General features: G+C 43.4%; 2 protein-coding genes across 3 annotated transcripts in view; both read left to right on the top strand.

Annotated features, from left to right (window-relative positions):
- Positions 1-3,533, top strand: part of LOC129711218 (phosphatidylinositol-3-phosphatase SAC1-like) — a 52,556-nt gene extending 49,023 nt beyond the window's left edge. For both annotated transcript variants that reach the window (XM_055658719.1, XM_055658710.1), the window contains one exon: positions 2,060-3,533. In XM_055658719.1, coding sequence (XP_055514694.1) covers positions 2,060-2,196 — 137 coding nt within the window. In that variant the 3' untranslated portion in view covers positions 2,197-3,533. The remainder of the gene's footprint in view (positions 1-2,059) is intronic.
- An 8,970-nt stretch (positions 3,534-12,503) lies between these two features.
- snrpd1 (small nuclear ribonucleoprotein D1 polypeptide) lies at positions 12,504-23,193 on the top strand. Its single transcript, XM_055658697.1, has 4 exons — positions 12,504-12,641; positions 18,764-18,840; positions 19,741-19,932; positions 23,025-23,193. Exons 1-4 carry the CDS (start codon positions 12,628-12,630, stop codon positions 23,099-23,101), a joined length of 360 nt encoding a protein of 119 aa, XP_055514672.1. The 5' UTR covers positions 12,504-12,627; the 3' UTR covers positions 23,102-23,193.
- Positions 23,194-23,466: the final 273 nt, after the last annotated feature.

The raw sequence follows: 23,466 nt of genomic DNA, 5'->3' as shown, positions 1-23,466 counted from the left end.
CAGCTGCTCCATTCTATCCATGATTTCCCCTTCGTAAATCCATGCTGACTCGGACCGATCCTGCTACTATCCTATTTCATTCTTTTATAATTGACTCCAGCGTCTTCCCCACCACCGATGTCAGGCTAACTGTGCTATAATTCCCTGTTTTCTCTCTCCCGCCTTTCTTAAAAAGTGGGATAACATTAGCTACCCTCTAAGCCACAGGAACTGATCCTGAATCTATAGAACATTGGAAAATGATCATCAATGCAACTACAATTTCTAAAACAATTTCCTTAAGTACCCTGAGATGCAAACCATCAGGTCCTGGGGATTTTTTACTCTTCACATACCTAAAGAAGCTTTTACTATCCTCCTTTATATTCTTGGCTAACTTACCTTCATACCTCATCTATTCTCCCCGTATTGCCATTTTAGTTATCTTCTGTTCCTCTTTAAAAGTTGCCCTATCCTCTGGCTTCCCGCTCATCCTTGCTATGCTATACTTCTCCTTTATTTTTATACTGTCCCTGACTTCACATGTCAGCCACAGTCACCCCTTACTCCCCTTGGAATCTTTCTTCCTCTTTGGAATGAACTGATCCTACACCTTCTGTAGTGTTCCACTGTCATCCCTGCTAGTGTATCTTTCCAGTCAACTTTGGCCAGCTCCTCCCTCATGGCTCCATAGACCCTTTGTTCAACTGTAATACTGGCACCTTCGATTTACCCTTCTCCCTCTCAAATTGTAGATTAAAACTTATCATATTATGGTCACTGCCTCCTAATTGCTCATTTACCTCGAGTTCCCTTATTAAATCCATTTCATTGCACAACACTAAATCCAGAATTGCCTTCTCCCTGGTAGGCTCCAGTACAAGCTGCTCTAAGAATCCATCACGGAGGCACTCCACAAACTTCCTTTCTTGGAGTCCAGTATCAACCTGATTTCCCCAGGCTACCTGCATGTTGAAATCTCCCATAACAACTGTAGCATTATCTTTACGACATGCCAATTATAACTCTTGATTCAACTTGCACCCTATATCCAGTTAGTATTTTGGTCTGTTAACAAGATTATATGGTTAACTGCTCCATCAGTTATGATTTCATCTGTGTCTGAATGATGTGGAAGAATAGTAAGTAAGTAAGTTTATTGGCCAAGTATTCACATACAAGGAATTTGCCTTGGTGCTCCGCCGACAAGTAACACCATGTGGGCGGAGTGCAGTACTAGGCATGTAATCCAGTACGATGCATGTTAGAGATAAAAAATTGCTATGTGCTTGACCTTGCATTTTAATGAAGTGTAATACTTCCAATTTGGCTTCAAATTAAACATTATTTCCATTGTTAGAGTGGTATGCATCCAGAACGCAGCCGCCCGACTCATCAACCACACCAAATCCTGGCATCACATCACTCCAGTCCTCAAACAACTTCACTGGTTCCCATCTCCCACCGGATCACCTACAAAATCATGGTCCTCACCTACAAAGCCCTCCACCATCTGGCTCCCCCATATCTCACTGACCTCCTCTCCCCCTACCAACCCTCACGGTCCCTCAGATCCACATCAGCCAGTCTCCTCTCCATCCACAAGTCCAACCTCCGCAGTTTTGGGGACAGAGCCTTCTCCAGGGCAGTTCCCAGGCTCTGGAACTCCCTTCCCCAACTGATCCGCAATTCCGTGTCCCTCACCATCTTCCAGTCCCGCCTCAAGATCCTTAGCCCCACGTCCCCCTCCCTTTTCATCTGTGCTTGAATTGCCTCATATTGTGTTTTGAATTGAATTCTGTCTTTAATTTGTGTACTAGTCATGTCTCTACTGTTTATTTAATTCCCCTTACATGTTTTTCCTCTATTGCTAAATATTTGTAAGGTGTCCTTGAGACTCTTGAAAGGCGCCCATAAATAAAATGTATTATTATTATTATTATTATTAAAATGAACAGTTCTAAAATTGAATTTTTTTAATGAAACAACCCTGCTCACGTTCTAATCACTAAAACCTAATGCTGCTGTTTATTTATGGAAGCTTAACACGTTTAATTTTACTCTTTGCATCCGATGTTAGGTGACACCTGGACTGAAACCTTGGCTTACGTGCTGTTCTGGGGAAGTGCTAGCTTTGGGACCGCTGCTATCATCCTGTTCAATGGCAAAGAGTTTGTTGATGCACCGAGGCTGGTTCAGAAAGAGAAGATGGACTGAATGTGTACCTGTGGAAAGCAGCTTAGCCACCAAGATTCTGTGCAAATGTGGAGGATCTTCTAACCTGCTTTCCACGCACCAGGCCCATGCGTGGTGATTTTAAAATAAAACTCTTGACTGAAAACAACAGTCGCGAACTGCAGTCTGACTCGGATCGTTCAGCCTTAACCTCCTATAAAGATTTCCTTTTAGCATTTTGAACGATTATCAGAAACCACAGTACAAATTCCAATAATTTTATTTTCCTGTACTGGCATCTAAAAAAAACAGCTCATGCAGGTGTTTCATCCAGGGTATCAGTTCAGATGCAATAGTCCTCTGACTTCTTTCTTCCACGCAGCTTGTTTGCATTTATCATGAACCAATAATGGATCAATAACATATCTGCAGAAATAAGTTGTTGCTTCCAGATTTGAAGTTGATTAATTCAATGTTTTGTATAAAAGTTTGGTATCAACTTGGCGAGTAACCTCCTTTAGATCAGTTCAAAGCTGCTGCTTCCCATCATTGAGCAAATATCTATCTGCAACAAAAGTAACTTTTAACCAGGGGGGCTGTAATTTATATGCAAAGTTGTACAGCAAACTTTAAATGACGATGGAATTTATATTATGTTACAGAATCAACTGTATCTTCAGTTGTCTGTTGTTGCTGTTTTCTTTTCCTTTATTGCAGTATACTTGCATCATAGTTGAATGTTTGAATCTGCTCTCCAATGAAAGACAATTTAGCTAGGTAAAAGAAACCCTTTATATACATTTACTTGAGCACCTATTTTCCATAATGAACTACAATATTTAAATATTTAAGAAACGGATTAAGTATTCACATGAAATGGTTTATATTGCCATTGCTATCAAAATAATGCAGTCAGATTCTCCTCACCCCCTCAAACAGTGCCTAGTTTCTGTTCATGTTATTTTTAACATTCTGAGGTACATGTATGAATTGTTAATGCTATGAACTATTTTTACATCTTTATTGTAGATGTACAAAACACACCTGAAGCTGCAATGAAACAGCAAACTTGCAAAACGCCTTCAAACTGTTGTGCAATCATTGAGGTAGATGATGATTCAATCAGTGTATTTTGCAAGTTGAAAGCAAGTATTGACTTTTAAGAATTGAATTATCAAATCGATGTAAGAAATTGGGTCAATCATTCACTTATGAAACTATGATGAGACAGGGTGAGGTGTGGGAGAAAAGGGGTGGTATATTGCTATTTATATACGTATAACTCTAATTGGTTTTCTAACCTTTTTCCATTCCACTGTTGCCCTATTCTGTGTTATGTTTGTGTTCCTTTCAGAGTAATAAATAAAGTCTAAAGAAGAGCTTAGATTTTTATTCCCTTTTTAAAAAAGGATTTATCTGTTAATATGTATCTGAACTCCACTTAGCTCGATGTGTTTGTAATGTGAAACATGTACATTGCAGAACTTCTGGGGTGTATACTTGCTTAACAGAGGGGCCTGTGGATATATCTTAGAAAGTGGTATGACATATTGAGAGAGCTGTTAGTAAAGCATGTGTTCCAAGGTTTCTTAACGACAGAATACCAAATTGGGAACAATTTGTTTGACTTTTCCAGCCCACAATTGGAGTATTGCATCAAATTCTAGTCACCACACTTCTTGAAGGATGGAAAAATGACAAAAAGAGTGCAAAAAAAAGTTTTTTATAACTATTCTTAATTTCATAAACATTGCAAGGACTCTTTTGAAAAAAATCCGAAAAATCTGAAAGAGCTTGCTGCGATTGTAATTTGGATCCAATTGAATACAACATTTTCCCATTCTTGACGAGGGATATAGCTGTTGGGAGCTACATCCCTTGTAGATCATATTGAGATTAGCTGTGTTGAGGGAGGCTGTGTTGAAGTGCAAGTGTGTTTGAGGTAAGTGCTGAGACTTTGGCTCGTGCGGCTTCTGTGAGAAGTGTGAGTGAAGGATGGAGCCAGGATAAGGTAAGTTCTGGTTTTTTAAATAACCTTTCCTTGTTCTGAGTGCCGAAAGAAGAGGGGCATGTTCCTGCAGGAAGTGGGAAGTGAGTCCAGCTGCAGTTCCTGACTGACCCTTTGAGGAAACTAGGGCTGTGAGTGGATGGCCTCGGGATCGTCAGGGAGAATGAGAGCCCCATAGAAACATGTTATAATGAGGTGATCACATCGGTGGTAAAGGCAGAAAGTAGGTGGGTGACCACCAGCAAAGGGAATAGGCAGAAAGTGCAGGAATCCCCTGTGACCATCCTCACCAAAACAAGTATTTGCTTTTGGATACTGTTTGGTGGCGGCGAGGGGAGGGAATGTCCTTTCAGAGGAGAGCAGCAGCAGTAAAGTCTGTGGCACAAGGTCTGATAGAAAAAGGGTTGATGTCCTGCAAAGTGAATATGGGAAATTAGGCAAAAGGTTAAATCTCAGGACCGCAAGAGTCGTGATCTCCAGATTAAATTGGATAGTTACATGGAATGGAAGGGAATGGAGGGTTATGGTCTGAGCGCAGGTATATGGGACTAGGGGAGATTATGTGTTCGGCACGGACTAGAAGGGTCGAGATGGCCTGTTTCCGTGCTGTAATTGTTATATGGTTATATTATTCTCAGTGCCAGTGTGGGTAGGAATAGGAAGATAGGACAGGTAAATGCCTGGTTAAGGAGTGGTGCAGGAGGCATGAATTCAGGTTATCGGACTATTGTGTTCTCTTCTATGGCAGAAGTCATTGAGTCATACAGCATAGAAGCAGCCCCCTCGGCACAACTCGTCCATGATGACCAAGATGTCCCATTTTAGCTTTTTCTGTCTGCTGCATTTGGCCCTTATCCCTCTAAATCTTTTCTATCCGTGAACCTGTCCAAGCGTTTTTTAAATGTAGTTATTGCACAGTTATTGCACCTGTCTCAACTATCTCCTCAGGCAGCTCATTCCATATAACCACCGTACCTATACCTAAATGAGTGAAAAATGTTGCCCCTCGGGTTCCCACTAAATCTGTCCCCACTTACCTTAACCTTGTTTCTGGATTCTCCTACCCTGAATAAAAGACTCCATGCATTCACCCTATCAATCCCCCTCATTATTTAAGGTGATGTGTACAAGAGGGATGGGTTGTACCTGAACTGGGTGTGGACCACTGATCTTGCACGGAGGCTCACTGCTGCTACTCACGAGGGTTTAACTTAGGTTAGCAGGAGGATGAGATCTAATGCAGTAGTGAGGTAGGGAGCCTGGAAGTCAGTACACTATGACAGCACGTTCAGTATACAGGGGCACAGGAGGAAATGAAAGATGCTTGGATTAAATTGTGTTTATTTCAATTCAAGTAAGGCAGATGAACTCAGGATGTGGATTGGGACATTATCGCCATTACGGAAGGGACTGGACTGGCAGTTTAACGTTCCAGAGTACAGATCCTACAGATGAGATATAATTGGGGATTAAACGAGAGGGGAGTTGCTTTATGCTTAAGGAGAATGTCAAGGCAGTAGTCTGAGATATCACCGAAGGATCGTCCAGTGAAGCTGTGGGTGGAGCTGAGAAATAAAAAGGGGATGATTGCGATTGGCCCCAAAATAGGCAATTGGAAAATTTGAAACAACTAAGCCAGAAGATTGCAAACAATTGCAAGACTAATAGGGTTAACATAAAAACATAGACAATAGGTGCAGGAGGAGGCCATTCAGCCCTTCAAGCCAGCACCGCCATTCATTGTGATCATGGCTGATCGTCCCCTATCAATAACCCATGCCTGCCTTCTCCCCATATCCCTTGACTCCACTAGCCCCTAGAGCTCTATCTAACTTTCTCTTAAATCCATCCAGTGACTTGGCCTCCACTGCCCTCCGTGGAAGGGAATTCCATAAATGCACAACTCTCTGGGTGAAAAAGTGTTTTCTCACCTCAGTCTTAAATGACCTCCCCTTTATTCTAAGACTGTGGCCCCTGGTTCTGGACTCCCCAACATTGGGAACATTTTTCCTGCATCTAGCTTGTCCAGTCCTTTTATAATTTTATATGTTTCTATAAGATCCCCCCTCACCCTAAACTCCAGTGAATACAAGCCTAGTCTTTTCAATCTTTCCTCATATGCCAGTATGATCCCAGGGATCTATCCCAGGGATCAATCTCGTGAATCTACGCTGCACTGTCTCAATCACAAGGATGTCCTTCCTCAAATTAGGAGACCAAAACTGTACACAATATCTATCCAAATGCCCCATTATTACCTCTTTCCAAATGCCCCATTATTACCTCTTTAATAATTGACTCCAGCATCTTTCCCACCAATGGTCAGGCTAACTGGTCTGTAATTCCCTGTTTTCTCTCTCTCTCTCCTTTCTGTCTCACCAGAGCCCTATACAACTGCAGAAGAACCTCTTTACTCCTATACTGAAATCCTCTTGTTATGAAGGCCAACATTCCATTAGCTTTCTTCACTGCCTGCTGTACCTGTAAGCCAACTTTCAGTGACCGGCGTACAAGGACGCCCAGGTCTCGCTGCACCTCCCCCTTACCTAACCTAACCCCATTGAGATAATAATCTTCCCCCTTGTTTTTTCCGCCAAAGTGGATAACCTCACATTTATCTATATTATACTTCATCTGCCACGCATCTGCCCACTCACTCAACCTGTCCAGGTCACCCTGCAACCTCCTAACATCCTCTTCACTGTTCACACTGCCGTCCAGCTTTGTGTAATCCGCAAGCTTGCTAGTGTTGCTCCTAATTCCCTCCTCTTCCAAATCATTAATATATATGGTAAACAGTTGCGGCACTCCACTCGCCACTGCCTGCCATTCTGAAAATGACCCGTTCACTCCTACTCTTTGCTTCTGGTCTGCCAACGTATTTTCTATCCATGTCAACACCCTACCCCCAATACCATGTGCTCTAATTTAAGTCACCAGTCTCCCGTGCGGGACCTTATCAAAGGCTTTCTGAAAGTCTAGATACACTACATCCACTGGCACCCCTTCATCCATTTACTTGTCACATCCTCAAAAAATTCCAGAAGATTAGTCAAGCATGATTTCTCTTTCATAAATCCATGTTGACTTGGACTAATCATTTTACTGCTATCCAAATGCCCCATTATTACCTCTTTAATAATTGATTCCAGCATCTTTCCCACCACCGAAGTCAGGCTAACTGGTCTGTAATTCCCCGTTTTCTCTCTCGCTCCTTTCTTGAAAAGTGGGATAACATTAGCTATCCTCCAATCCACAGGAACTGATCCTGAATCTATTGAACATTGGAAAATGATCACCAATGCGTCCACTATTTCTAGAGCCACCTCCCTGAGGACCCTGGGATGCAGACCATCAGGCCCAGGGGATTTATCATCCTTCAGTCCCATTAGCCTACCCAATACTATTTCTCGCCTAATGAAAATTTCTTTCAGTTCCTCTACCCCCTGAGATCCTCTGTCCTCCAGTACATCTGGGAGATTGTTTGTGTCTTCCTTAGCGAAGACAGATCTGAAGTACCTATTCAACTCTTCTGCCATTTCCTTGTTGCCTATAATAATTTCACCCGTACACAAAATTGCTGGAGAAACTCAGCGGGTGCAGCAGCATCTATGGAGCGAAGAAAATAGGCGACGTTTCAGGCCAAAACCCTTCTTCAGACTGATGGGGGGTGGGGGGGGGGGGAGAAGGAAGGAAAAAGGGAGGAGGAGGAGCCCGAGGGGAGAAGACAGCTCGAGGGTTAAGGAAGGGGAGGAGACAGCAAGGGTTAGCAAAATTGGGAGAATTCATCGTTCATGCCATCAGGATGCAAGCTGCCCAGGCAGAATATGAGGTGCTGTTCCTCCAATTTCCGGTGTTGCTCACTCTGGCAATGGATGAGACCCAGGACAGAGAGGTCGGATTGGGAATGGGAGGGGGAGTTGAAGTGCTGAGCCACCGGGAGTTCAGGTAGGTTATTGCGGACTGAGCGGAGGTGTTCGGCGAAACGATCACCCAACCGCCGCTTAGTCTCCCCGATGTAAATCAGCTGACATCTAGAGCAGCGGATGCGGTAGATGAGGTTGGAGGAGATACAGGTGAACCTTTGTCGCACCTGGAACGACTGCTTGGGACCTTGAATGGAGTCGAGGGGAGAGGTGAAGGGACAGGTGTTGCATTTCTTGCGGTTGCAACAGAAAGTGCCCGGGGAGGGGGTGGTACGGGAGGGAAGGGAAGAATTGACAAGGGAGTTGCGGAGGGAGCGGTCTTTGCGGCAGGCAGACATAGGGGGAGATGGTAAGATGTGGCGAGTGGTGGGGTCACGTTGGAGGTGGCGGAAATGGCGGAGGATTATGTGTTGTATTTTCCGGCTGGTGGGGTGAAAGGTGAGGACCAGGGGGACTCTGCCCTTGTTGCGAGTGCGGGGATGGGGAGAGAGAGCAGTGTTGCGGGGTATGGATGAGACCCTGGTGCTAGCCTCATCTATGGCGGTGGAGGGGAATCCCCGTTCCCTGAAGAACGAGGACATTTCCGATGCCCTGGTATGGAATGTCTCATCCTGGGAACAGATGCGGCGTAGACGGAGGAATTGGGAGTAGGGGATGGAGTCTTTACAGGGGGCAGGGTGGGAAGAAGTGTAATCCAGATAGCCATGTGAGTCAGTTGGTTTGTAGTGTAAACCATCATTTCACCCGTGTCTGCCTTCAAGGGACCCACATTTGACTTTGCTATTCTTTTTTCCTTAACTTATCTAAAGAAGCTTTTACTGTCCTTCTTTACATTCCTGGCCAGCTTCCCTTCGTACTTATGTTGTCCTATGAAAGTTTCCCAATCCTCTGTCTTCCGGGTACACTTTGCTGTGTTATACATCTTTTATTTTAGTTTTATTCTATCCCTACCTTCTCTTGTTAGCCACCGTTGCCTCCTACTCCCCTTAGAATCTTTCTTCCTTTTTGGAATGAAATGATCCTGCGTCTTCCGGATTATGCCCAGAAATTCCTGCCATTGCTGTTCCACCGTCATTCCTGCTAGTATCCCTTTCCAGTCTACTTTGGCCAGCTCCCCTCTCATGCCTTCATAGTCCCCTTTGTTCAACTGCATCACTGACACTTCCGATTTAACCTTCTCTTTCTCAAATTGCAGATTAAAACTAATCATATTATGACCACTACCTCCAAGCGGTTCCTTTACCTCGAGTTCTCTTATCAAATTTGGTTCATTGGACAACACTAAATCCAGAATTGCCTTTTCTCTGGTCGGCTCCATTACAAGCTGCTCTAAGAATCCATCTTGGAGGCATTCTACAAACTCTCTTTCTTGGGGTCCTGAACCAACCTGATTTTCCTAGTCTACCTGCATATTGAAATCCCCCATCACCATAGTGGCATTACCTTAGTTACATGTTAGTTTTAACTCCTGGTGCAACTTACACCCTACATCTGGGCTACTATTTGGGGGTCTGTAGATAACACTAATTAGTGTCTTCTTGCCTTCACAATTCCTCAACTCAATCCACAGTGACTACCTCGTCAGTCCCTATGTCTTCCCTGTCAAGGGACTGAATTCCATCCCTCACCAGCAGAGCTACCCCCCTCCTCTGCCCACCTGCCTGTCCTTTCTATAGGGTGTATAACCCTGAATTCCCAGGCCCGATCCTCCTGCAGCCACGTCTCAGTAATCCCCACAATGTCATATCTACCAACCTCTTACTGAGCCTCAAGCTCATCTACTTCTAATACTTTGCGCATTCATATACAATACTTTTAATTCCTTACGCATCTAACCTTTCACATCGATCCCTGTTACACTTGGCCATACTCTCCTATCCCTTTGTGAGCTTCCTTTCCCGTTAATTCTGGGGTCATTAACCATCCCTTTACTCTCTTTTCCCTTTTACTCCGTCCTCGACTATCCCATTTGACATCACAACCCCCTTATTCAATTTAAAACCACCTGTGTAGCAGTGGCAAACCTGCCTGCCAGAATGCTGGTCTCCCACCTGTTAAGGTGCAATCTGTCCCTTTTGTACAGTTCCCCCTTACTCCAAAACAGATCCCAGTGAGCTAAGAATCTAAATCCCTGCCCCCTGCACCAGTTCCTCAGCCACACATTCAGGTCCCGTATCTCCCTGTTCCTGCTCGCGCCAGCACGAGGGTTGATGAAGTTGGGTATTTTTAACTTTCCCTTTAGTGCCAGTGGCTTAGATGGGGTGGAATTTGTCAAGGAGAGGGAAAAGCTTGACTTACTACTCTAAGACAATTGTAAAGGGCAAGTGCTGAAATGTCATTGAGTGAGCCTTTTGCAAGCAGTGACCACAATTATCGTACCTTTAAAATATGAATTTATCCACAAGATAAATTTGTAATTTGGGGCACTGTAAACTTTGAAGGTATTAGACTGGAATTTACAAAAGTTAATTGGAGTAGATTGTTTGCAGACAAAGGGATGTCTGGAAAGTGGGATATTTTTAGAAGGGTCATAGTGAAAGTTCAAAATATGCAGATGGCAGTAAGGAACCCTCGATGATGAGAGGAATTAAATCTCAGGTCATGGATCAAGTGTAAGTTGCTGGGATGCCCTGTATAGCGGATTGAGTAGCATACTTAATTAAGTAGCCACGAATGTTAATGGAATGGAATACTTTATTGTCACGTGTGACTAGGCAGGACTGTAAATGTAGTCCAAATGTAATTTTGGACTTCAGTGGGGCCTTGATAAGTTTTCCCCATGGTAGACTGCTCTGTATGGTTAGATTGCTTGGGATCGAGGGAGAGATAGCTAACTGGATACAAAATTAGCTTCTGGGAAATGGCAAATAGAGTTTAATCCAGTTTATGCAGTTCATGGTATCTGTGTTATAGGCCTTACCTGGGAACAGAGTATTTCAGATTAGGAAGTTACAAATGAGGAGGGTTGAACAAGGTCTTGTGATTGACATATGGAAGGTGTGACCACCGTATTGCAAATTTCCAGATGCAATTTGAGAGTGAAAAACACTGGATGAAATCCATTATCTTACATTTAAATAAGACCACTTATAATGTATGAGGTTTGTTTTCTAAAGAATGGGTAAACAAATCAAAGGGGAATGGTTCCACACTTGAGATGCACAATGAGATATATTCACTAGGAAGCAGATAGTGGTGATGTAAGTGTGTCTTTTGGACTGGAGGCCTGTGACTATTGGTGTGCCTCAGGGTTCAGTGCTGGGGCCTTTGCAGTTTGCCATCTAATCAATGATTCGGATGATCACGTATAAGGCATAATTAGTAAACTTGCAGATGACACTAAAATTAAGATGGTTATCAAAAATTACCGCGGGATCTTGACTACGTGGGCAAATGGGTCGGGAAATGGCAAAAATAGTTTAATCCAGATAAGTGTGAGGTGTAGCATTTTGGGAAGTCAAACCAGGAAGGGACCTTCGCAGTGAACGGCAGAACCCTCAAATCAAGTCAAGTCACATTTATTTATATAGCAAATTTAAGAAACAACTCTCGTTGGCCAAAGTGCTTTACATTTGTATAGTATAAACAAACAAACTACATACATATAGCCCTCGCACAGTCAGGAAAGCCTTGGGAATATAGATAAGTTTTTAGTCTTGACTTAAAGGAGTCGATGGAGGGGGCAGTTCTGATGGGAAAGGGGATGCTGTTCCACAGTCCACAATGCAGCAAAGATCCTATAGGATCTTTGGTTTGCAGAGCAGAGGGATCCAGGCGCACATTGCAGAGTAGAGGGATCCAGGCGCACATTTGCAGAGCAGAGGGATCCAGAGCACAGGCATCCAGGCGCACATTTGCAGAGCAGGGGGATCTAGGATCCAAGATGGTGCAGGAAGCGTTCTGTCGGCACCCATGCGCAAAGATCTTATAGCGGAGCAAGATGGGTTACTCTCACGCAAACGTGTAGTATGCCCATGGGCGGATTCATGGGTGATTATAGGACACATTTTAGCAACCAGCCCACGCCATCTTGCTTCCGGCCAAAGATCGGATCTTTGTTTCCGCAGCGGGGAGAAGGAGTGTGCGGCAATTACCCTGCGAGTTGGGTCGGTTCCGGTTACTACAAAATCAACTCAAACACTGCTTGCTAGCCATTTAAAAAGAAATGATTTAAAAAACATTAAAAAAGACAATTACCAGAGTCAAATTTTATTCTTGACAAGAAGTATGAACTGAGAATTATGAATGTAACCCTCTATCACACACACAAACTGTTGCCCCGCAACATTGATTACACTGCGAGTCGGGTCGGGTCGGCTCCGGTTACTAAAATGGGCGTGGAAACATGCCCATGATCCCCTCCGTAGCTACTACACGTCAACCCATTGTATTTAGCACGAGTAGCCCATCTTGCTCTGCTCTAAGATCTTTGCCCATGCCCATGCGCATGCTCAGTGCTGCTGGCGGTTTGCCGGCACCCGCGCACGCGCAGTGCTGAGGCGGGCCCTGCCGTTTGCTGCCGCCGCCGCCGCCGCCGCCATGAAGCTGGTCCGGTAAGTAACGTAACGCAATGCAGCGCCAACCGGGGACCGTGGCCCGGGTCCGACCCCCGCACCAAGGCGAGATGAGGAGGAGAGTGGGGTGGTTTAGTTCGTGGGGCCAGGCTGCGGGCCGGGGCCGGGATCAGGGCCCGAGGCCTGGGCCTGCGACTCCACGAGGTCGGGGCCGACGGGGACCATCGGCGGGGCTGAGCTGCCCTGGATCATGGTCGGGGCCCGGAGTGGAGCCCGAAAGACGCCGGGCTGCAACCAGCCCCTTTCACAGTGATGCAGCGCCCTGCGCGTCCCGGGCATTTCACACGCTCATCAGTAAACAAATCGCGATGCTGGGCGGCAGATCCGACGGTGGAAACACGGATGTACACAAAAGTGCTGGTGAAACTCAGCGGGTGCGGCAGCATCTATGGAGCGAAGGAAATAGGCAACGTTTCGGGCCGAAACCCTTCTTCAGACCCCGGTGGAAACACGGGTCAGGCCACATGAACCCTCTCCATCATTGGGTGAGATCGTGGCTGTTATTGTATTGTGGTCTCGGCTCCACTTTCCCGCCTGGCTCCTGTAATCCTTTATTCCCCTGTAGATTAAAAAAAAAAAATATGCCCAGCTCAGCCCAGGGTCTTTACAGTAATTTGGCCTGTACAGCTCTCTGAGATGGAAAATGCCAGATATTCGTGACTCTCCGAGAAGAAATTCTCGCACTTCTCTTAAATGCTTCTGGTTCTGGACTCCCTCTTTGCTCCATCCTCTAGCTGAAATCAGGGGAAACATTCTTGCAACATTTGTGTCAAGGCCCCTCAGAATTTAGTTTCACATTCTTCTGAGGAGTGACTATAGGGCCAGCTAGCTGTTGTTTCTCATGACAATCCTTCATCCAGGGACCAAGTTAGTGGGTTTCTACCAACGCAAGCATATCCTTTCTTAAATGAAATCAAGAAAATATACTTGATGGTACACAAAAAAGCTGGAGAAACTCTGCGGGTGCAGCAGCATCTATGGAGCGAAGGAAATAGGCAACGTTTTGGTGCCGAAACCCTTCTTCAGACTTGATGTACTTGATGTACAACAAAATATACTTGATGTTGGTGTAGTAGTCTCCTAAATAGTTCCCCTTCCAATAAATGTATTGTATGCTCGATGTGTGGTCCATGCAAGAGGACAGCGAGGTTGTTTGCACAACAGCTTTCTGTTGTCTCAACCCATTCAGAGAATGTTCTGGTTTCTATTTCTTTTAAAATGAATAATCTCACATTTCACCACTGCTGGTTCATCTGTCAGATATGTTCACTCATTTTGCTCATCTGCATCTCTCTGCTTACTTACCTTGCATTCGCAACTATCATTTGCAAAATTGGCAATAACACTGTTGGGCACACCATTTAAGTCATCAGTGTAAATATTTGAGCCCCCAATACTGATCCCTGTGTGCCTCACAGGTTACAATTTGCCAATGTGAAAATGAGCCACCTGGCCTGATTCTTTGTAGACAACTTTCAATTTCTGTGATGTGATCTATTATGTGATTGAACATAGATACATAAACATGAGGTGCAGGAGTAGGCCATTCGGCCCCTCGAGCCAATGTGATCATGGCTGATTATCCACAATCAGTACCCCGTTCCTGCCTTCTCACCATACCCCTTGATTCCGCTAGCCCTAAGAGCTCTATCTAACTCTTGAATGCATCCAGTGAATCTGCCTCCACTACATTCTGAGGCAGAGAATTCCACATTCACAAATGTGTGAAAACGTTTTTCCTCATCTCAGTTCTAAATGGCCTACCTCTTATTCTTAAACTGTGTCCCATGGTTCTGGACTCCCCCAACGTCTGGAACATATTTCCTGCATCTAGAGTGTCCAATCTAGTTAATAATTTTATGTGTTTCTATAAGATTGCCTCTCGTCCTTTGAATTTCCAGTGAATACAAGCCCAGTCGCTCCATTCTTTCATCATATGACAGTCCTGCCATCACGGGAATTAACCTCATGAACCTACGCTGCACTCCCTCAATAGCAAGAATGTACTTCCTCAAATTTGGAGGCTAAAACTGCACACAATAACCATAACCAGGGACCAACTGCAGAAGGGTCTCTTTCACAACGGGCAGTGAAGAAAGCTAATGGGATGTTGGTCTTCATAACAAGAGGAGTTGAGTATAGAAGCAAAGAGGTCCTTCTGCAGTTGTACAGGGCCCTAGTGAGACCACACCTGGAGTATTGTGTGCTCCCTGTTGTACCTGCATGCTTACTTTCAGTGACTGATGTACTTGGATACCCAGGTCTCATTGTTCTTCCCCTTTTCCTAACCTGACACCATTCAGATAATAATCTGCCTTCCCGTTCTTGTCACCAAAGTCGAAAACCTCACATCTATCCACATTCTACTATATCTGCCCACTCGCCCAAACTGTCCAAGTCACCCTGCATTCTCATAGCATCCTCTTCACAGTTCACACTGCCACCCAGCTTTGTGTCATCTGCAAATTTGCTAATGTTGCTTTTAATCCCTTCATCTAAATCATTAATGTATATTGTAAATAGCTGCGGTCCCAGCACCGAGCTTTGCGGTACCCCACTAGCCACTGCCTGCCTTTCTGAAAGGGACCCATTAATCCCTACTCTTTGTTTCCTGTCTGCCAACCAATTTTCTATCCATGTCAATGCCCTAATCCCAATACCATGTGCTCTAATTTTGCCCACTAATCTCCTGTGTGGGACCGTATCAAAGGCTTTCTGAAAATCCAGGTACACTACATCCACTGGCTCCCCTTTGTCCATTTTTCATGTTACATGCTCAATAAAATCCAGATTTGTCGAGCATGATTTCCCCTTTGTAAATCCATGCTGATTTAGACCGATCCTGTTACTGCTATCCAAATGCACCGCTATTACATCTTTGATTATCGATTCCAGCATCTTCTACCACTGATGTCTGGATAACTGGTCTATAATTCCCTGCTTTCTCTCTCCCTCCTTTCTTGAAAAATGGGATAACATTAGTTACTCTCCAATCCATAGGAACTGATCCAGAATCTATAGCGCATTGGAAAATGATCACCAATGCGTCCACGATTTCTAGAGCCACCTCCTTGAGTACCCTGGGATGCAGACCACCAGGCCCTGGGAATTTATCAGCCTTCAGTCCCATCAGTCTACCCAACACCAATTCCTTTTGAAAATCCAAATACACCACGTCTGCTGGTTCTCCCTTCTCCACTCTGCCAGAGATATCTTAAAGGAACAGGTTTTAAAAAGCCTTTTTAAAGGAGAGAAGTAAGGGGTGTAAAGGAGTAGGTTGTAAAGTTGCCCAGAGTAGGTGAATCGAGGACCAGAGGACATAGGTTTAAGGGAACGAGATTTAATAGGAATCTGAGGGGTAACTTTTTCACGCAAGGGTGGGGGGTATATGGAACAAGATGCCAGGGGAGGTAGTTGAGGCTGGGACTATCCCAATGTTTAAGAAGCAGTTAGGCAAGTACATGGATTTAATACATTTGGAGGGATATGGATCAAACGTGGGCAGGTGGGACTAGTGTAGCTTGGACATGTTGGCTGGTGTGGGCATGATGGGCCGAAGGGCATGTTTCCAAACTATCACTCTGACTGAATTACATATTTTAAGCCAACAGAAATAGCAAACCATGTTATTTCATTTAAACAAAGACATTGTAGATAATCGTTATCTCATGAAACAGCACATTAGTGCATCGGTTGCCTTCCTAACTATTTAGGTTTTGAATGCTAATGTATAATAGTGCAGTTGGAAATTACTGCAAAAATATATAATGCAAGGGAAAAGCTGTTTGAGTTCTGCAACTGGCAAAGCTGTTGGTATTAGGGCAGCACAGTGGGTAAGCTAGAAGACAGAGCACTGAGTTTGGTGTTGTCTGTGGAGTTTGTGTGTTCTCCTTGTCACTGTGAAGGTTTCTCAAGGAGCACCTGTTTCTCCTTTATGCCAAGGTTGTGCAAGTTGATGGGGGTGGAGTGTGGGTAGTGAGGAAGGCTTTCAAAGTATACAGCAGGATGTAGATCAGCTACAGAAATGGGCAGATAAATGTCTGGCTTTAGTGTAATCCAAGCTAGGGTGAGATGTTGCACTTTGGGAGATCAAATGTAATGGGGAAAGTATACCGTTAATGACAAGACCCTCAACAGCAATGAAGTACAGAGGAATCTTGGGGTCCCAGACCATAGCTCCCTGAAAGTAGCAACACAAATAGATGTTTTCTGAACCAGTTATAAAAGGGTCCTTTAAAACTGCATTTGCTTTTCTTTGTAAAGTGGTAAAGAAACCATATAGGGCTATTCTTTGGAAAGTGAACCAAAATGTCACACACATTACCAAATGGCATCACATAAAGCAATACATAAAACATTTATTGTAAGAGATGAATCTTATTAATTGCTATTTTCCTACATACAGAACTATAATGCATGTCTGCTACAGATATGAACATTCTAGTTTTTTGTAATTCACAAGAGTTTGTTAGATAAAACTGAGTTATGAAAAAAAAACGTGATAGTAGATATAAAAATTATGAGAGGCAATGATAGGGTAGATGGCCAGAACAATCTGATGGTCAGATCCACATTCCCTGAACCAGTTATAAAAGAGTCCTTTAAAACTGCATTTGATTTTCTTTGCAATCTTCCTATGTGGCAGTTTGAAATTGCCCCAACATTGTCAAAGACCCTCAAGATTTCTTCTTGATGAACCTCTTTGAAACTGTGGTTGTTTTGTCTCCCCTCATTACTCTGATGAAAATGTATTATTTTTCTGCATCAGTTAGGATTTTTCCATTTTATCTCATCTGGCTAAGTCACCTGGGTCTGTTATGACTCCTCGTGATATTTACTACATTGCCAAGTTTTACAAAATTCACAGACTTCATTATACTTTGAATGTCATGTCTAGGTCAATGATGTACATTAAAATGAGCATATGGCTGTCATGTTAACCTTTGGAAATCACTGTATATTGCCTTTGGCCTGCAGATCAATTGGTCACCATTCGTGTCTATTTTTCACACTGCTATACTGTTCCTTTCATTTTTCTATCTATTATTGTCTTACCCAATAATCTTTGTTTCTCTTCCACTGGCCCAGAGTTCATCCAAACTTCCTAAAGCAAGCATCCGATCAGTTATGTATTTGCACATTTGATTGGTCCTTGACCTTTGCCAAATGTGGTCTTGTCATCCTATGTTTCTCAAATGTTCTCTCACTGAACGTGCTGTTGTCCATCAAAAGTAAAAAGTAAAGTAAAGTAGCCTTTATCAAAGTAATATAATGATATATACTGCCATCCCCTAAAACAAAAAGACGTAATGTTAAAAATATAACAAACAAGTTGCGCACAACAGCAATAAATACAAATATAACAATGGAGAAACAAGCTGCAGGTGCTGGTTTACAAATAAAGACACAAAGTACTGGAGTATGAGTATGACAGGATAACAGCAATGTTAAATTTGGGGTAACTAGTGAACAGGCCAGGAGATTTATTACATACTAGAATGAATTTAATATCTAATTAAATCTCTTAGAGTAACTTTGTATTAAAGTAGTTATTTAAATATTTTTGGAGATTTTGTAGACAAGTGATTTTGTTTTTAATTTCAAAATTATTTAGAACTTCAGGGATCACTTTGATAAGTATATCAGTTGAAATAATTGGCTGCACGTTAATGAAAAGCTTCTTGTTTCTCCGTTGTTATGTTTGTATTTATTGCTGTTGTGTGCAACTTGTTTGTTATAGTTTTAACATTACAACAGTGACTCCGTCTCAAAAATATAATGAAGTCATGTAATCTGTTTCTCAATTGGGTGGGTCAACGATCATTTTTTTGAAAATTCACTTTTCAAAGGGTGGAAATTTGAAATTTTATCAAACTGCCAAATTGAACAAAAATGTGTTCAGTTTTATTTTTCTAATTTATGCAATGAAGAAACACTTCATATGCACTGACATTTCATTCAAGATAATTCATTGATAAAATGCACATCAGCTAAAAGGAGCTTCTTAATGAACAAAATTCACCAAATTTGTTTTATTTCTTGAAAAACAGTACCATTATTCACACTTGGCTGTGTAAAATTGGGAATTTATCTTTGTGCAGATTTTTGATGAAGTTGAGCCATGAGACTGTGACCATTGAGCTGAAGAATGGAACACAGGTGCATGGAACAATCACAGGTAACGTAACAAGCTAAGGAACTTAGAAATGTATTTGAAGGTTTGTAATCCTTAGGTGGGAGTTAATTGAATACATTCTGGAAAAAATAGTTAGACCGAGTAAAGCCTACTGAAATGTAAAAATGTGAAATAAAAGAAGAACGTGCACAAAATATTCATTAAGTCAGGCAGCATCTATGAAAAGAAGAGCAGAACTAATGTTTCCACTTCTGTCTTGTTTTAATAAAATCAGCAGGCAATAGTAAAAAGTCAGTTGGTAGGGTAAGAGCATCCAACTTCAGTTGCTGATATATTTTCATGAGATTTGTTATTGGGATATAAGATGACAAAATGGTTTGGACATGTTTTGCCTGGAGGAGGAAGTCGTAATAGTGTCAGACAGCATGGAAACATGCCCTTTGGCCCAGCTTGTAATTTCTTGAATATGTCTTACAAGTCTTCATGCTTTTTATGCAGACTCATGGAGTTTTCTAAATTATTAAATGTAGCCCACATCTATCTATATCTATATAATTAAAAGTCTAAACTTGACCACTTCTTGTTTGCGCTGTATATTGATTTTAGAAAAAACGCTGCCACTTACGGCTGTGATATTTGGCCACCTTATCCAGAGTCCCCCTCCAGCTGTCAGGGCCAGAGGATTTTTCCCATCGATGAAAAATAAAATGCATTAATGTTTAAAAAATGTTGATATTCTGGCTTAGTGTACACAATTCAAATATGAGAGTTTTAGTAATATACTAGACTAAGTCAGACTCATCTTAATTGGTACAAGTTTAAGGAAGTTGAACTTAACCCAGAGGAGGAAACTTGTACCAAGTACACCAGGTAACTAGCCCAAAATATTGGAAAAACCTTTTTGAAAATGCACAACAGATTATTATTTGAATTTAATTCCAGGAGTGGACGTCAGTATGAACACTCACCTGAAAGCAGTGAAAATGACGTTGAAGAACAGAGAACCCGTACAGCTTGAGACCCTCAGTATTCGAGGAAACAACATTCGTTACTTTGTACTCCCTGACAGCTTACCATTGGACACGCTCTTAGTGGATGTTGAGCCGAAAGTCAAGTCAAAAAAGAGAGAAGCAGGTATGGGGCTGACAAAGTGATTAACTGAAAATCTTTTAATGTGAACGTTAAATTAGATTTTTTGTTATAGGATAATATTGGTTAACAATCTCCTTCCACTGCGAGGATCTAGATTTTTGTCTAGCTCAAACCAATGAATTGTTGCCTCTCTAGTTTTTAGAATCGGCTTGGTAGGTTTAAGCTAACTTGGGAGTCTTGGGGACAACAGCATGTACGCATGTGACTGGTAGGAAAGTTAATAATACGGAATCTTGAAGGAATGATTTTCTACTGTTCATTTAAACCATTTTCGGAAGAGGGCCTGTTTTGAGTATTTGAATTGCGTACACTAAGCCAGTTCAGGATTCCGAAAAACGCAAGGAATCATTGGACTTTTCAAAGGTCATTCGAGAATAAAAAAAGCAAACTGGGTGCCTGGTAGTGGGGGAGAGCGGGGTGTAAACAGCGAGAGAGGGGGGGTAGATGCGAGTGGGAGACGGTGAGAGGTGGGGGAAGAGAGGTTTCAGTTAGACAGACAACCACTGGTAAAGCCGTGGCTCGTTGCTTCTAGGAGAGTCGAGAAAATGTCCTCAATCGAGAGAATGCAACTTCAGAACCCCCTCATCTTGACTGTGCTGGAGATTTCCACGGGCGCAAGGAACAAATGACCTAAAGTTTGCGTTGAGTGAACTGAGTGTTCTTACCGTCCTCATCGTACAATGGCATTTTGTGAGAGTGGTTGGATCCCGGGATTGAGGAGTCAGCGCCCGACAGGTGAGCGGTGCCTCTCTGCATGCCGCTAGAAGAACTGACACCTCTACTCCCGGAGTCAGGCGCTGCATCCTCGATCCCGCTGCTCGGCGGCTGCCGACTAGGATTCCAGAACATCGCCGATGCCTGTCTGGATAACGTGCCCAATGTTGGTTAAGCTGAAGCTGGGATCCCACCACTCTCACAAAACGCCGGTGTACGGCAAGAACGTTAAGAACAGTCAGTTCACTCAACGCAAACTTTAGGTAATTTGTTCCTTGCGCCCGTGGAAATCCCCACTCCCATCCATCCCAACCACGGCGCAAAAATCAAATGTGTGGGAAGTCTGAAGGAGGGTCTTCTATCCAGAGTGCGCGGACGGGAGTGTCGGCTCAAGCCCGCAGCCAGCAATGAGGGGAGGCGCCGGCCCCAGCTCGACACTGCCTGTCCCGCCGACAGGATGGGCGGGGTTGAGCTGGAGTGGTGCTTCTTTTCCGCACTGCCTGCAGGCCTGGGCTGCCGCTGCGACGAAGGAGGGCCCCGCCGGGGCAGGCAGAGCAGGACTGGCGCCCATCCTCCCCCTCCATGCTCCACTGTTCCCGCCGGCCCGGGGCCACCCCGGCAGCCCCTGGGCGGGACACTCAGGAGAGGATGGGGACGGCCCCCGGACTAGTCGCAGGTCTGCATCCATGCAGCGGCACAGCCACCACGTGTTTAGCCTGAGTGACCTAGGACCTGTCCCTGCGCAGTCGGAATACCGAACTGGCTTATTACACGTCTTGTGTTGAGTTTTGAATTGTTGCAAATTTTTTCAATGTACTTTAGCAAAGAACTTCCACTTTCTTCAAAAAATGTATTGTAAGTAGATTGGATGAAGATGATTACTGATTTACCACAAGCCTTCGCTGAATAATTTTAATACCAATTACCAATTGAGACAAAGCCTAAAGCAGTCATAGACTGCTGAGGAAAATTTATATTATTTTAATATCTTTTTCTACATTTCCATATGTGAAAGAATGTCGACTGGGCTTGTATTCACTGGAATTTAGAAGGATGAGAGGGAATCTTATAGAAACATATAAAATTCTTAAAGGATTGGACAGGCTAGATGCAGGGAAAATGTTCCCGATGTTGGGGGAGTCCAGAACCAGGGGTCATAGTTTAAGAGTAAGGGGTAGGCCATTTAGGACTGAGATGAGGAAACACTTTTTTACCCAGAAAGTTGAATCTGTGGAATTCTCTGCCACAAGTGGCCGTAGAGGCCAATTCACTGGATGTTTTCAAGAGAGAGGTAGATTTAGCTCTTAGGGCTAAAGAAATCAAGGGATATGGAGAAAAAGCAGGAACGAGGTACTGATTTTAGATGATCATCCATGATCTTATTGAATGGCGGTGCTGGCTCGAAGGGCTGAATGGCCTGCATCTATTTTTCTATGTGTCTATGATGTAATTGCACATTGGAACAAATACTTGAATTTCGGTGACTATTAGTTCATGGTAGATTCAAGTGTCATGTTAACAGATTTAGCCAGCCATCTCAAACTAATTGCAATGTTTTTATTATTCATCCAATGTGGGTTCACTATTTTCTTCCTGACATCCTGGATCCCAGTTTACTGTCAGCCACGTTTCCAGGGCCAGAGACAAGAGGCTTGTCTCTGTTAAATACATCCCAGGCACCAGAGACCAATCTCAGCCTCAGTCCTGAATTAAGGAGACCTGGTGGCCTCCTCGTGTCAGCTTTACATATATTGTAAGCAGGTTGGATGGTGATGATTATTGGCCTAGTTCTACACAACTGTTTCATAAATGATATCACAGTGGCGTAGCAGTGCCAGAGTCCTGGGTGCAATCCTGAGTACGGGTGCTTGTCTGTACGGAGTTTGTACGCTCTTCCCGTGACTTGCATGGATTTGCTTCCGAGATCTTTGGTTTCCTCCCACACTTCAAAGACGTACAGGTTTGGGGGTTAATTGGTTTGGTGTAAATGTAAAATTGTTCCTACTGTGTGTAGGGTAGTGTTAGCTTGCGGCGACCATTGGTCGAGCGGAACGGTGAGCCGAAAGGCCTGTTTCAGCACTGTGCTTCGAAACTAAACTGAAGTTTTCCTTTTTATAATCACAAAATATTCCTGGGCATATAATGCTGCAGAGTGACCACTGTGTTAGCATTCATTCTTACAATTGTAAACTAAGGCTTCAAAATGTTTTTATTGAGTAATAAAGTCTGCACAGATTCATGAAAGTGTACAATTGTAAATGCGCTGGTGGATCAGTTCAACTAGGTATTACTTTTGTATGAAAATAATAAGGCAAATTTTAATTTTTAAATAACTTGGGCTCTTATGTTTTAACTTTCAGTTGCCGGTCGCGGTCGGGGAAGAGGCCGAGGCCGGGGTAGAGGCCGAGGCAGAGGGAGAGGTGGACCAAGGCGATGATGTTCTTTTCCATCCTGTGGAGGTGGTTGCTGTTCATGTTTGTAAAAGGATTTTTGCATTATTTCTGTTTTTAATAAAGTCGGTTCACATCATTTTGTTTTCCACTATTCAAATGATTAAAATAAGGCAAAGAAAAGTACATCCTTTTTATGTTTTCACATATGGATCTGTCTGAGTAGCTAAATTGGCCAAGATACGAATTAAGCCACCTAATCATTACAAGAATTACCTGTAGTGTTGTTGACAGAATACTTTGTGTGTTTTTTAAAGTGCATGAATCTTATCGATAGGTTCCCCGCCCAACTGGAGTCCAATTGCTCTCCCTTAGTTTCTTCTGCATTGACAGCAAAGCTCTGTATTGCAGA

This window comes from Leucoraja erinacea, chromosome 2, assembly GCF_028641065.1.
Source record: "Leucoraja erinacea ecotype New England chromosome 2, Leri_hhj_1, whole genome shotgun sequence".
NCBI classification, from domain to species: domain Eukaryota; kingdom Metazoa; phylum Chordata; class Chondrichthyes; order Rajiformes; family Rajidae; genus Leucoraja; species Leucoraja erinaceus.
Note: the sequence above shows the minus strand (reverse complement) of the source record. Positions and strands in the feature narration are given on the sequence as shown.

What these genes read in the sequence shown, in the direction of transcription:
- snrpd1 (XM_055658697.1), top strand. An exon ending in GGTGCATGGAACAATCACAG is followed by an intron (nt 18,841 to 19,740) that starts GTAACGTAACAA and finishes ATTTAATTCCAG; the next exon opens with GAGTGGACGTCAGTATGAAC. An exon ending in GTCAAAAAAGAGAGAAGCAG is followed by an intron (nt 19,933 to 23,024) that starts GTATGGGGCTGA and finishes TTTAACTTTCAG; the next exon opens with TTGCCGGTCGCGGTCGGGGA.